This window comes from Acomys russatus, chromosome 17, assembly GCF_903995435.1.
Source record: "Acomys russatus chromosome 17, mAcoRus1.1, whole genome shotgun sequence".
NCBI lineage: Eukaryota > Metazoa > Chordata > Mammalia > Rodentia > Muridae > Acomys > Acomys russatus.
This window is the reverse complement of record NC_067153.1, coordinates 26,445,855-26,458,961: the sequence shown is the minus strand read 5'-3', so window position 1 is coordinate 26,458,961 and position 13,107 is coordinate 26,445,855. Positions and strand designations below refer to the sequence as shown.

The following is a 13,107-nucleotide window of genomic DNA, read 5'->3' as shown; positions in this document are numbered from 1 at the left end:
CAGCTCCAAATCTGTATAGTTGGGGTGATAATGTACACACAAAGATAAATAAATTATGTAATAAAAGAAAAACCCAGTACCAAGCAGAAGACATGCTACTAACTAGTCAGCGCAGTGTGAGAGACTTCCAATTCAGTAGAGGCTGTTCATGTTGCATTTGTGGTCTCCTAGAAGTTGAAGGTAATTCCCTATTGCTGAAGACACTGTGCATGTTGCATACAGGACTCGGAGGGTCTAAGGTGGATCTAACCTTAATACCTCCTCCTTGAGGACTAGCGTTCATAGTGCTGGAAGGTGCTGTGTAAGATGCCGAATGAAGGAAATAACCAATAGTCCTACCCAGATGTGAGGCCTACGAATCACAACAATGATGAGCATCACAAGATATCAGTAACGGTGCGATAGCGGCACGCATGTGCTGGAGGCAACCAATGACTTTCTAATTGGAATTAAGGCCTACTGAACAAGCAGGAAACGTTGCCTGGTACTAGAAACTAAGCCAACTGCAAAGATCCTGGTAGCAAAGCCCAGGATCTTAGAAGAGAACCTTTTACCACCACTTTAGTAAACTAGTAAACTCTCTAAGCTCATTCTGTGTATTTGTTCTTATATACCCATAGATGAGTATAGTTCGCATCCCTGTTCAAACAAAATTCCCTCTGCAGAAGACAGACATCATTGCAGAAAAACACAATTGCTCTAGCTACAAAGAGCAACAAACTGATCATGAGGGCCGGAGACCCAGCTAATATATCTGCTTCACAACTCCCATACCTTAGTCTCAGGAAACATCAAGAAAGAAGGAAAGGAAAGATAGTAAGAGCCAGAGGATCAGGAAGTCTGTTGTGCTGTCATGTCTCATAGAAAGACAGAAGAGCATCACCCCTGATGCCTGAGCAATATAGCTTCCTAAATAAGACCTGGACAAGAACAGCATCAATAGACATGTTGACATGTCTTTCACAAGGCCCCGCCCAGACAAATAGCTGTAAGAAGGTAAGGATTGGTGAAAGAGGGAGGAATAATCTTCTCTAGGGAATGGGTTCTATAACTGGTTATCTAATACCATATGGCCAGCCCTGGAATTGTAACATTAAAAAAAACCCCACTAAATAAGCTAAAAAGGTTGCATTTATATATTCAGGTATAAATATACAGCAAAAACAATTAAAGAAAAGAGAAGCCACAAATTCAAGAGACAGTAAGATGGGGGTACAATGAGAGGAGTTGGAGGAAGAAAACTGAAGAGGGAAATATTTTTATATATTTAATATATATGAAATAATAATTTAATAATACATTTAATAAACTATATTAAATATATTATACTACACATTATATTACATAGTATTTAAATTATTATATATTTGACATTATAATATTTTATTATATATAATTATACATACTGTATAGTATTATACTATAATGAAAGTATTATACATTTATATTATATTATATATATATTTTAATATAAAAAGACAATAATAATAATCATTTTAACTTGAATATATCCCCAAATTCTTCTAGTTCTTGGGCAAATTTATGTATGACTTCACTGTTGTAAAGTGTGTCTACTACCTCAGTGGTTAGATTTTGTGCAATGTCTTTCTTCCCATTGATGGAGGCAATTCTTTGTAGTTCCTTTAGTGCCCGTTCTGTTTTCCCAGTGGCCATGAGCCACCTGGCTGATTCTGGCCCCAAGCTGTTTTAAAAAACATGAGTAGAAGGAGAAGTCATATTCCAGTCCAAAGGAATGCCTGTTCTACCCAGGAGGAGAATAATCATAACATTATGATCTTTTCTAGCAATAGGGGACATTATGAGACTTAACCATCTTCAACGTATTCATGAATCCTACTGCCATATCCTGTTGCTAAGAGTTTTAATATTCTTTCACAGCCAGAAAAATGGGATTTTTATTCTTAGAGATGACTAAAGACTCAATTATATAAGATGTAAATGTGTTTTGTAGTAGTCTAATTCAAAAATTACTGCCACTTTAATATGACTCTAATTTGAGGTACACAATTTTAAAATACAAATTACATATTCCAAATTTAAAATACTAATTTTTATGTTGTTTATTTAAAATAACATCTTGTGTTTATTCCTGAGAGGACCAAATTTTTAAAGAATTCCAGAATAGTTGCCTTCAGGGGGAAAAAAAAAGTCTGTTTAATGTTTCCTTAAGGAGGAATTTTTAAAGATCTATTTTCAAGCCTCTCTGTCCTTGGTTGTCATCTAAGTAGATTTTCCTGTGGCTTGATCTCAGCAACCAAATGAAAAATAAAATAATATTTAAATGACACTGTGAGCCACCATTCACTTAATTTTGTAAACTAACTAAAGGAATACTCCTGCTATTGATTTTTCTTTTAAGACAGATGTTTATTTTCATATGGAACTTAAATGGCATAAAGTTAACAGCAAAATAGTCCTCAGGAGACATGACAACACTATCATATGTTAAAGCCATTGGTGTTTAATGGTTTAGTATATATCAAAATGCACATACCAGAACAAAATAGAAATAATGAAGTAGGGCATTGCGAAAGCAAGCTGCAGTTTATGCCAGTCTGAGAGCACATAAGCTAGTCCCCCCAACACGGCCTGACCAATACTGGTGAACAGTCCACTGAGTATTATAACTGTGACTTGATACTGTAATAATGTTTCTTCCAAAACTGAAAGAAAAAAAGAGTTTATATCAGTTTTCATTTGCTAGTGTGTTTATCACGATGACCAAAGGCAACATGGGGAGGAAAGAGTTTCTTTCGCTTATAGACCATCATAAAAGGAAGAAACAGCAGAAATTTGGAGTCAGGGACTGAAACAGAGTCATGGAGAAGATTGCTTCCTGGCTTGCTCTCCATGGCTTGCTCAGCATGCTTTCTTGTATAACCCAGGACTACTACTCAGAGGAGGTGGGGCCACCCACAATGGACTAGACCCTACCATATTGATCATTAACCAAGAAAACGTCCCATATACTTGCCTACAGTCCATCCTGATGGAAGCGTTTCATCAACCAAGGTTCCCACTTTCTATATGAGTCTAGCTTGCATCAAGTTAACAAAAAAAACCAAAACAAACAAACAAAAAAACCAGCACAATATCAAGACTTCAAGAAATAAGATAATACATGTATACCAATCATGGCAAACTTACCAAGGGCATAAGAGTTGAGTATAATATTATTCATGGAGCTAGACAACAGGAATCTCAAAACACAGTAAAGGGAGAAATTGGGGGCGAAGGCACAGCAGGTACCCAAAATCCCATAGGCTAAGCAAGAACACACCAACAATGGCTTCCTTCCAAACCTATGGTTAGCAGCAATTAAAGTAGAGAAAAATAAAACAATTGCTTATATCCAGATCATTAGTATATTTTCAGAGAATCCTAGATCCTTGTTTTCTGATATCCTATGCCACCATATTGAAACAATTAAACAATTAAAGTCACACATCTTTATATAAATATCAATGTATCTAATATAGCGCTGTTCTCTATTTCACATCTGAGACATCACACTGTGTACATCCTAAGTTCCTTAAAAAAAAAATTTTATGTGCATTGGTGTGTGGGCTGCATATATGTCTGTGTGAGGGAGTCAGATTCACTAAATTGACTTATGGGCACTTGTGAACTGCCATGTGAGTGTCTGGGAATTGAACCCGAGTCCTTTGGAAAAACATCCAATACTCTTAATTGCTGAGCCATGTCTTCAGCACTCCTATTCTAAGTTCTTTTTAAACTATTTTATTTTCATGTGCGTGTGTGTGTGTGTGTGTGTGTGTGTGTGTGTTTGTGTGTGTATGTGTGTGATACATTCAGGCACCCATCAAGACCAGAAGGGAGCATCTGGACTGAACCACGGTCTTCTGAAAAGCCAGCAGGCACTCTTACCTAGTGAGCTGTATCTCTCTAATCCTAACATTGAAGTTTCAATACTAATGTTTCTTCTTTCTTGCAATGCACATCCATACATACTAATTGGATTACATACTTCCTCATAAATATTATTGCCTAACATAAGTTAATAAAATTGTTCTTATCCCATTTGATTTAAAATCTGCCTCATTTTTTATCTGTATATGAACCAATTATCTATTATTAACTCTATTTTTCATTCTAGAAATTTCCCTGAGCATTCACCATGCTCAAGATTTTTGCCTCCTGTCACAAACTTTCTTATACATTTGAAGCAAATTAATTTTCTAAATTAACCTAGAAAAAATTTCTAGATATGAATACCTTAAGCATAGTACATATTTTTTTTCAAATGTGAACATGTACATAGCCTTTTGAGTTGCCACAATTTTCTGGCTATCCCATATACCTAACTTAAGAAGAAAATGAAAGTCAGACCCCATTCTCCACTCAACTGTGAAGAATTGACCATGCCCTCTGGATGAGGAGGCCTGGTGGCATGCAGAGGAAGGATAGCAGGCTACCAAAAAGAGACTTGATTCACTATGAGGATATACAGGGGAGGAGGTCCCCCTCAGTCACAGTCATAGGGGAAGGGAGTAAGGGGAAAATCGGAGGGAGGGAGGAACGGGAGGATACGAGGGATGGGATAATAATTAGAATAAATTAATAAAACATATTTTAAAAAATAAGAAAATGAAGATTCAGTTCTTATAAACTTAACTTTGTTTTTCATTGCTAAATCTATGCTAATTTTCATTAATCATATTTGTTATATAACATTTTGTGACACTTTTGTCCCCTTACCTTTTTCCATCTACTAACAGTTAATTCTTTTTTAAAATTTTTTATTAATTTATTCTTGTTACATCTCAATGGTTATCCCATCCCTTGTATCCTTCCATTCTTCCCTCCCTCCCATTTTCCCCTTATTCCCCTCCCCTATGACTGTTCCTGAGGGGGGATTTCCTCCCCCTGTATATGCTCATAGGGTATCAAGTCTCTTCTTGGTAACCTGCTGTCCTTCCTCTGAGTGCCACCAGGTCTCCCCCTCCAGGGGACATGGTCAAATGTGAGGCAGCAGAGTACGTGAGAAAGTCTTATTCCACTCTCCACTCAACTGTGGAGAATGTTCTGGCCATTGGCTAGATCTGGGTAGGGGTTTAAAGTTTGCCGCCTGTATTGTCCTTGGCTGGTGCTTTAGTTTGAGCGGGACCCCTGGGCCCAAATCTGCCTATCATAATGTTCTACTTGTAAGTTTCTAGGACCCTCTGGATCCTTCTACTTTAACAGTTAATTCTTTATGGGTCAGTTCAATGTATCCTCCTATTGGATGCCTGTAATATTGATTTCAATCTTGCAAAGTTTGATATTTATTTGACATATACCTATCATGCATATTGTATTCAGTCCCCCAAAAGTCTTTCAATGTTCATAATTTTTAATAAAAACATATACTCTTTAAAAACACAGTTTTACAAGTGGTTCTTTGTAAAAAAAAAAAAATGACACTTACCTATCAGAAACAATGCCACATAGAAGGCTAGACACCAAATGCCCTGACAAAGAGATGGTTTGTGCATAGTATTTGAATGACTGATAATCACATACTAAATCCCACTGTAAGAGAGTGAATAAAACATATGATAACTTAAATAATTGCATATGATATTTGAAAGAGTATTAAAATATAACTAGAGAACACACTTGTTGGATAAGACACAGTCCATGACTAATTTTTAACATTGACAAGGGTTATGTTTTAGATAACATATGGTTAGACATGTCATTGGCCCTAGGGAAGATCCTATCACTATTGTTTTACTGAGTGTAGATAGTATTAATCTGGATCCTAATGACTTACATTACATGCATAGATTAGTGCTTGTCAGAACACTTCTATTAACCATAGAACAACAGAGATCCAAAACTTGCCAACACACAGAAGATGAGGAATTGCACAATGCTTATACTTAAATGGAACATATATACTATACATCTGCTGCCCCCTCAAAAAGTGATGGGTAGATGGGGGAGGATGCCTGAGAGTCGGTCTGGGGGCAGAGGAAGAAGTGGGTTGGGATCAGGCTGTACAGTGATTAAAATTTTAAAATGACCATTGTAATATTCTCTTCTACCAGATTCAGCGGGTCTGGCCTTGCTTGAGGTCTTTGATTCAGTTGGAGCTGGGCTTTGTACAGGATGATGGATTTGTGTGCATTCTTCTACATACAGCCATCCAGTTTAACCAACATCATTTTTTGAAGACTCTGTCTTTTCTCCAATGTGGATTTGTAGCTTCTTTATCAAAAACGATGTGTCCATAAGTGTGTAGACTTATGTCTGTGATTTGATTTAATTGATCAATGTGTCTGTTTTTATGCCCTACAATTCTGTTTTATGTTCTGGCTTTACTAAAGCTCTGTAGTACAACTTGATATGCCTCCAGTAGGTTTATTATTATTATTATTATTATTATTATTATTATTGTTGTTGTTGTTGTTGTTGTTGTTGTTGTTGTTGTTGTTGTTATTTAGGGTTTTTTAGTGATCCTGGGTTTTATGAAACTGAAAATTAGACTTTCGGTTAAAATGAAGAATTATATTGTAATTTTGATGGAAATTGTATTGAATCTGTAGATTTCTTTGGAAGAATGGCCATTTTCACTATTTTAATCATACTGCTCCATGAGCAAAGGAAAAATTTCCATATTCTGCTGTCTTCTTCAGTGTCTGGTTACAGTTACCTCAGGATATTTTTGGGTTCTGTTTTTGTTTTTAGAATATAGTAAAAAGTACTGATTCCCTGGTTTCTTTTCCAGTCTGTTTGTCATTCGTATATTTTAAAAAATATAAAATAATTACTATAGTAGTAGTTATCCACGGAACATTTTCTAATGTTTTTGGTGTTATTTCTCCCTTCTTTTGTTCTGTTCTCTCTTCTACCATCTCCTCCCAAACCTCAAAAATAATCCTTTCTACTCTATTACTCCCTTTTAAACTTTTGTATCATCTCTCTTGTTTCTCATGGGTCTTTAATAATTCCCTGACTTTCATAGATTTTCAAACCAAAACACATGTATGTGGAGATTCAAAACTAATATTTAAAGATGAGAGTGTGTGTGTAATATTTGTCTTTCTAGTTCTGAGTTACCTCACTAAGAATGATAGTTTCTATCACCATCAATTTACTTTTACTTAATAGATTATTAATATTCTTTACTGGGTATGTGATTATTAGAACCAGAGGTAATTAAATTTCCTTAATCTGTGTTCTGTAATTTCAACCTTCAGTGAAGAGGTCTTTCTTACCCTTTATATAATGTCAGGTATCCGTCTTAGTCTAGGAGTAGGTTTTGGGTATATGAAACAACAATTTCTATCAAGAGATTCACCCACTGGTGACAGAGTAATATGATTTAACAATCATAGCATAACTAACTAATTATATTTACACAGATTTTGGATCCTGCCTTGCAAGGAAAATGTAAATGCTTGATGTGGTGATAACAGCTCAAAAGCCCAGTGCTGAGGAATTCGTGGGCCTCATAGGGGAGGAAACCTGCTATTGTTACTTTGTTCAATAGCGATAGTGTCATATTGCCTTCTTGGGGTGGTTTGAATGAGAATGACTCCAAGGACTCATATGTTTGAATACTTGGTTCCTTTTCGGTAGAACTTTTTGGGAAGGATGTGGGAGTGTGGTCTTGTTGGAGGATGTGTGTCCCTGGGAGTAAAAAATTCAGGTTTCAAAAGACTGACTCATGAGATTCCCAATGCTTTCTCTCTGCCTTATGGTTGTGTATCAAGACGTGAGATCTAGGATGTTTCTTCACTCCTCCATTATCGACTCTAACCATCTGAAACCATAGCCAAGTTAAACATTTCTTTTGTAGGTTGCCTTGACTATGTTTTTTATCACAGCAATAAAAATTAACTAATACACATATAAATATTTTATGTGTATACCTATAGACCTAACTGCTCTCAATCTTGCTCAATGAAGCTTCTTTTAGTAGTAGACACCAATAAATAGAGACACATAATTAGTCAATAACTTAGAAAAAGAGACTGTTCAACCCTGAATATAACATTTTTAAACATCTTTATTAACCACCACCTATCCCAAAGGCTCAGAGAAAATTATATATTCTGAGCATACCATACATATTCAACTCATGAAGCTTTGGTTACCTACTCAGATATGAAAAATATCAAACCAGCCCAAATCCTAGCAAATATAGGGGTGATTACCTCCAGAACTCACCCCTTAGAGAGGATTTATTGCTGAGGACATCTGATTTTAAATGTCTTGGGTATGTTATTAATTGTCATATTTGCAACTTCTACAACTCTAAATATTTATTATCTTAGGTGGTAAAGCAGAATTTTTAATAATTATGTTCAGATGACAGCATTAACCAGAAAATTTCCTAAAATGTATATAAAATATTTCTACCTTAAATATAACAAAACTGAAATATAAAACTGCTTAATATTAAATAATAATCTAAGACTTTTCACCCAGATGACCTGAGTCCTAAGGCTATGATACTGACCATAATATCTGAATGTAATCACCACATTCAAATAAACATTTTGTAGAATTATGGATTACCTTTTTCAAATCTATGGAGAAATATCCATATGAAGTATAAATATAGAAATACAAAGTATGTGCTAATGATAAAAGCCTAAAAATCTTGACTGTGAAGCTATCTCTCTCTTGAAAACTATATGTTGATACACACGCACACACACACACACACACACACACCTACTCTTCCCCTCCTTTACTCCCAACGTTTTATGAAAACTGTCTTACATCTCATTACTCTATGTCAGGGCTCTATATATAGTCAATTCAGTAGATATCACTAGGTGGAAGCATTTTACCTCAGTGATGATGGTAGAAGTAAAAACACTGTGGTCATATGTCCATCCATCCAGGCATGGCTCAGTCTCCAGCTCAATACTGTTAAAAGTTGATATATTAGAATCTAGGAATTGCCACTGGGTGTGCCGAAAGCGACGGCATTGCTCAGGTTTCTGATTTGGGCCCATGGGGATGGAGACCTTCATCATAGCTTCAGTGGTCAAGTTCATAGTGATATTAAATTCAGATCTTGGATTGTCAAGAAGGCTTACACGGCAGTGATGATCAGGGGTGGCTGCTGTAAAATTCTCCATGAAGTCGTGAGGGGATGACAGCAAAGATGTAATGTTGAGAAGGATAATCATCAAAATCTGAAATCGTCCATTGTCATCTACATGATGTAGAATTTCATCAAAGGCCATGGCAAGTCTTACAAATGCTAGCTGTAGAATCCTAGGTAGAGTTTCATAGAAAAGACCAATTCAAAATCTTGACCTAATTAATTTAAAGATATTTTTATGGACCAGAAATTCAATCATCATTTTCTAAACAAAATATACTTTCTCTGCCTAACTATTAAAATGTAATAAACTGCATGCTTTCACAACATTGACAGCAGTGTATTTTATTTCATGACAGAGAATTCAAATATAAAAAGTCCTTGATTTGTCAACTTCTTGAATGAAGACCAGTTTAGAAATGCAGTTAACATGCAATGTACTGTATTCTGCTCAATATTCTTGAAGTAGTTTTAAAGATACTAATAGTTACTACAATCTTTCTGCCGCCTGTGAGACCATGTCCTTGTTATAGGACTAGGAAGCTATTCCATGAAATCTCAAAAATATGGATGCCCAACCAAGATCTGAGCAATATCAATTACCATGCCAACATGGTAATTATGTTTTGTATGAATAATAAGCATATATGTTTATATATGATAGGAGTTGTGTGAATACAAACAAAAATATACTCTCAAATGACATCTTAAAAAGGAAAAGAAAAACCCCAAGTTTCTCCTGATCATTATGAAGGCATTACTAAGGCAATGGCTCAAAGCTTAGTCATTGTAAATTCATTCCATAAATCATTTCAAGGTCTTCTCAAATGATAAAGTGGAGGAAAGAGAAGTTTGAGAAAGAAGTGTTCAGGTAGAATGCTGAAAGCAAAATGATTAATAGCACTGATCAAGAATGTATCTGACTAGAACATGCCTAAAAAGAACCACCAAAAAAAAAAAAAAAAAAAAAAAAAGCATGAGTTAGGCTGAATGGGATCGGCTAAGAATTGTGTCAAGTCATGTATACTGCTTATAGTGAGATTGCTGTGTCATAAGATATGCAGATAAGAAATTTAGGAGACACTTCCAGATCACTGCATAGTGGTGGATATAGCAGTATATGGGTTTAAGTTGGCCACGTCCCTTAGCCAACTGAGAATTGTCAGTCTTATTTAATTTCAGATTTTTTTGGGGGTAGTAACCCTTGTAATTACATAGATTTATATTTAATTTTCTTGTCCTTCCTCGTGCAATGAGAAGCAGTATTACATTCACTAGTTATTTGATTAAATTCTTTTATTGGGCAAATGAAATAATTGTGTCAAGTATTAAAAGAGTTCGGTAATTTTTTTATTTAAATATTTTTTATTTTTTACATATAAATTCATATTATAACACATGTATACTATAAACTACCTATAGCGAGAGGAACCATGACACAATCAGGAATTATATAAATGTTACATTCTTAGTGTTTTGGCTATTTGTATTTGACAGCCTTGAAGAAAACATCTTTCCTATCTTGGTGTGTCTAAGATTCTGAATGTAAATCAATATCTATCACATCTCATCATTATCAATTTAAAACATTTATCTAGACCTAAAAACATTTTAACCCCTAAACAATTAAGCTTAATTGTAAAACTAAGCTATTTGGCCTTCAATCCCAACGATGGCTCAATTTGGTAACTTTAAAATGTCCCTTTTATTGTACTGTGTCATTTTAGTTGACAAAATCAACTGAGTTAGATGAAACTTCTATTTATTTTAAGTGACATATACATCAGTTGCATTCACTGAATTATATATACATCTATGCTCTACTTTATTGAAAATTACAAAATCTCTCCATAGGCCATCAAAACACACCACTCCAATTTGCATACTTATATTTTTTAAAAAGTAAAAATAGAGAAACATAATAAAAAGCTACTGAAGTTGAACAGGAAACTGGTGGTTGTGCCCATGTCTAAGAGTAGCAGTATAAGATTTTAAAACAGGAAAAAATAAGTAAATAAATAAATAAATAAATAAATAAAGATTTTAAAACAGGAATATTCATATTCCTGTTAATTTCTTCATATTCATTCCAAATAGAAGATAGAAGGACACCCAAGCCCTTACTTTTTTTTTTCCACCTATATCAAGATCTTTCTGCTTTGATGACTCAATTCCATGTTCTGTATTAACCATCATTTTGTATGCTACTTGGATAAAAATATGGAAACTTACCTATGTAAGACTTCTGTTGCACACAGTCAAACCACGGGTAGAGAAAGGCCTTGTGCTTATTTGCACCGAAGAGAGAAGTTATTTAATACAAGTGTGCCAAAGTTATTAATTTACTTCTGGTTACCAGACATGTCCACTGAAATTAAGTGACTGAAGTGGACTTTAGTTCACAAAGTTGTTTATTTTCATCTGTTTCAGGTGAATATTATATTAAGTGAGACATGTTGGTGTCCTGGTACTACATGGAAAAAACAAAGTAGAGTCCCACGCAACTTTCAGGGTGGACCCAAAACAGGAACTAGAATGACACCATGAAATATTTCCCCCCAGAATCTATATTTCTGTGTAGCTTTCTCTTGTCATTGTCATGGTTTCTGAGCTTTGACATTTCTACCTGAATAACTGAAAGATATTCTAAAACATTCACTTAAGGTAATGAATAACTTTTTTTTATTATTAATTTATTCTTGTTACATCTCAATGTTTATCCCATCCCTTGTATCCTCCCATTTCTCCCTCCCCCCCCCATTTTCCCATTATTCCCCTCCCCTATGACTGTTCCTGAGGGGATTACCTCCGCCTGTATATTCTCATAGGGTATCAAGTCTCTTCTTAGCTACCTGCTGTCCTTCCTCTGAGTGCCACCAGGTCTCCCCCTCCAGGGGACATGGTCAAATGTGAGGCACCAGAGTACGTGAGAAAGTCATATCACACTCTCCACTCAACTGTGGAGAATATTCTGACCATTGGCTAGATCTGGGAAGGGGTTTAAAGTTTACCTCCTGTATTGTCCTTGGCTGGTGCCTTAGTTTGAGCGGGACCCCTGGGCCCAAATCTGCCTATCATATTGTTCTACTTGTAGATTTCTAGGACCCTCTGTATCCTTTTATTTTGCTATTCTCCCATGAGTGTCTCATGAATAACTTTTACCTGAAAATAACTACATTTTTCTTTATTACTAGATATTTTGCTCAAGCACACAATAAAGTATGATCATATGTATTCATACCTTCCAACTCCCACCATTTGTCCAAATTTGTCATGAAATGATTTCAACCAGCTTCAATTCTTTTTGTGGTTGCTGCTATATTGACAGCAAGATAGATTCATGAAGAAAATTAGGGGGCCCATGAATGCAGCTCAGTGAGCATCTGCCTAGTATATAGGAGACCTGAGATTTATTTACAACTTCAGAAAAAAAATTTATTTAACTCAAAGTTCTATAACTTCAAGCACATGACTCTGCCATTGGCATAGCTCTAATGATGATCTCATAGAAGATAGTGTCAAAAGAATATGTAAGAACCCCAAAAGGCAAAGATGACAAAAACAAAAACAAAAACAAAAAAAAACAAAACAAAAAAATAACAGCAACGATCCATTTAAAAAAAAAATGGACCTGAGACTCAAACAGAGAGCTTTCAGAATAAGAACGATAAGGCTAAGAAGACTCTCAAAATTTAATAACCATTCCTAGTATTAGGGAAATATAAGTCAAAGCAATTTTGAGGTTCTACCATACCCCAGTCAAAATGACAAAGATCAACAAAACAACCTATGACACTTATTGGAAACAGAAAATGGAACACCCATTCATTCTTGGTGGGATTGCAAACTGATCCAGCAACTCTGAAATTCAGTGTCGATAATTCTTAAAAAGCTATATATAAACCTACCATATGAGTCAGCTCTACCTCACTTTGGCATGTGCACAAAAGACTGGAGAATCGACTCTACAGACACTTGCTCAGCCATGTTCATTGTTGCTTTATCAACAAGAGCTAAGG

At 35.3% G+C, this 13,107-nt stretch overlaps 1 protein-coding gene across 1 annotated transcript in view; it reads right to left on the bottom strand.

The window, feature by feature from the left end:
- Positions 1 to 9,296, bottom strand: part of LOC127201239 (solute carrier family 22 member 22-like) — a 29,507-nt gene extending 20,211 nt beyond the window's left edge. Inside the window, exons 1-5 of the mRNA XM_051159649.1 lie at positions 8,829 to 9,296; positions 5,450 to 5,553; positions 3,169 to 3,323; positions 2,516 to 2,684; positions 1,579 to 1,702 (exon numbers count right to left, since the gene is read on the bottom strand). Of these exons, the coding sequence (XP_051015606.1) occupies positions 1,579 to 1,702; positions 2,516 to 2,684; positions 3,169 to 3,323; positions 5,450 to 5,553; positions 8,829 to 9,230 (954 nt within the window). The 5' untranslated portion in view covers positions 9,231 to 9,296. The remainder of the gene's footprint in view (positions 1 to 1,578; positions 1,703 to 2,515; positions 2,685 to 3,168; positions 3,324 to 5,449; positions 5,554 to 8,828) is intronic.
- Between the last annotated feature and the right edge of the window lie 3,811 nt (positions 9,297 to 13,107).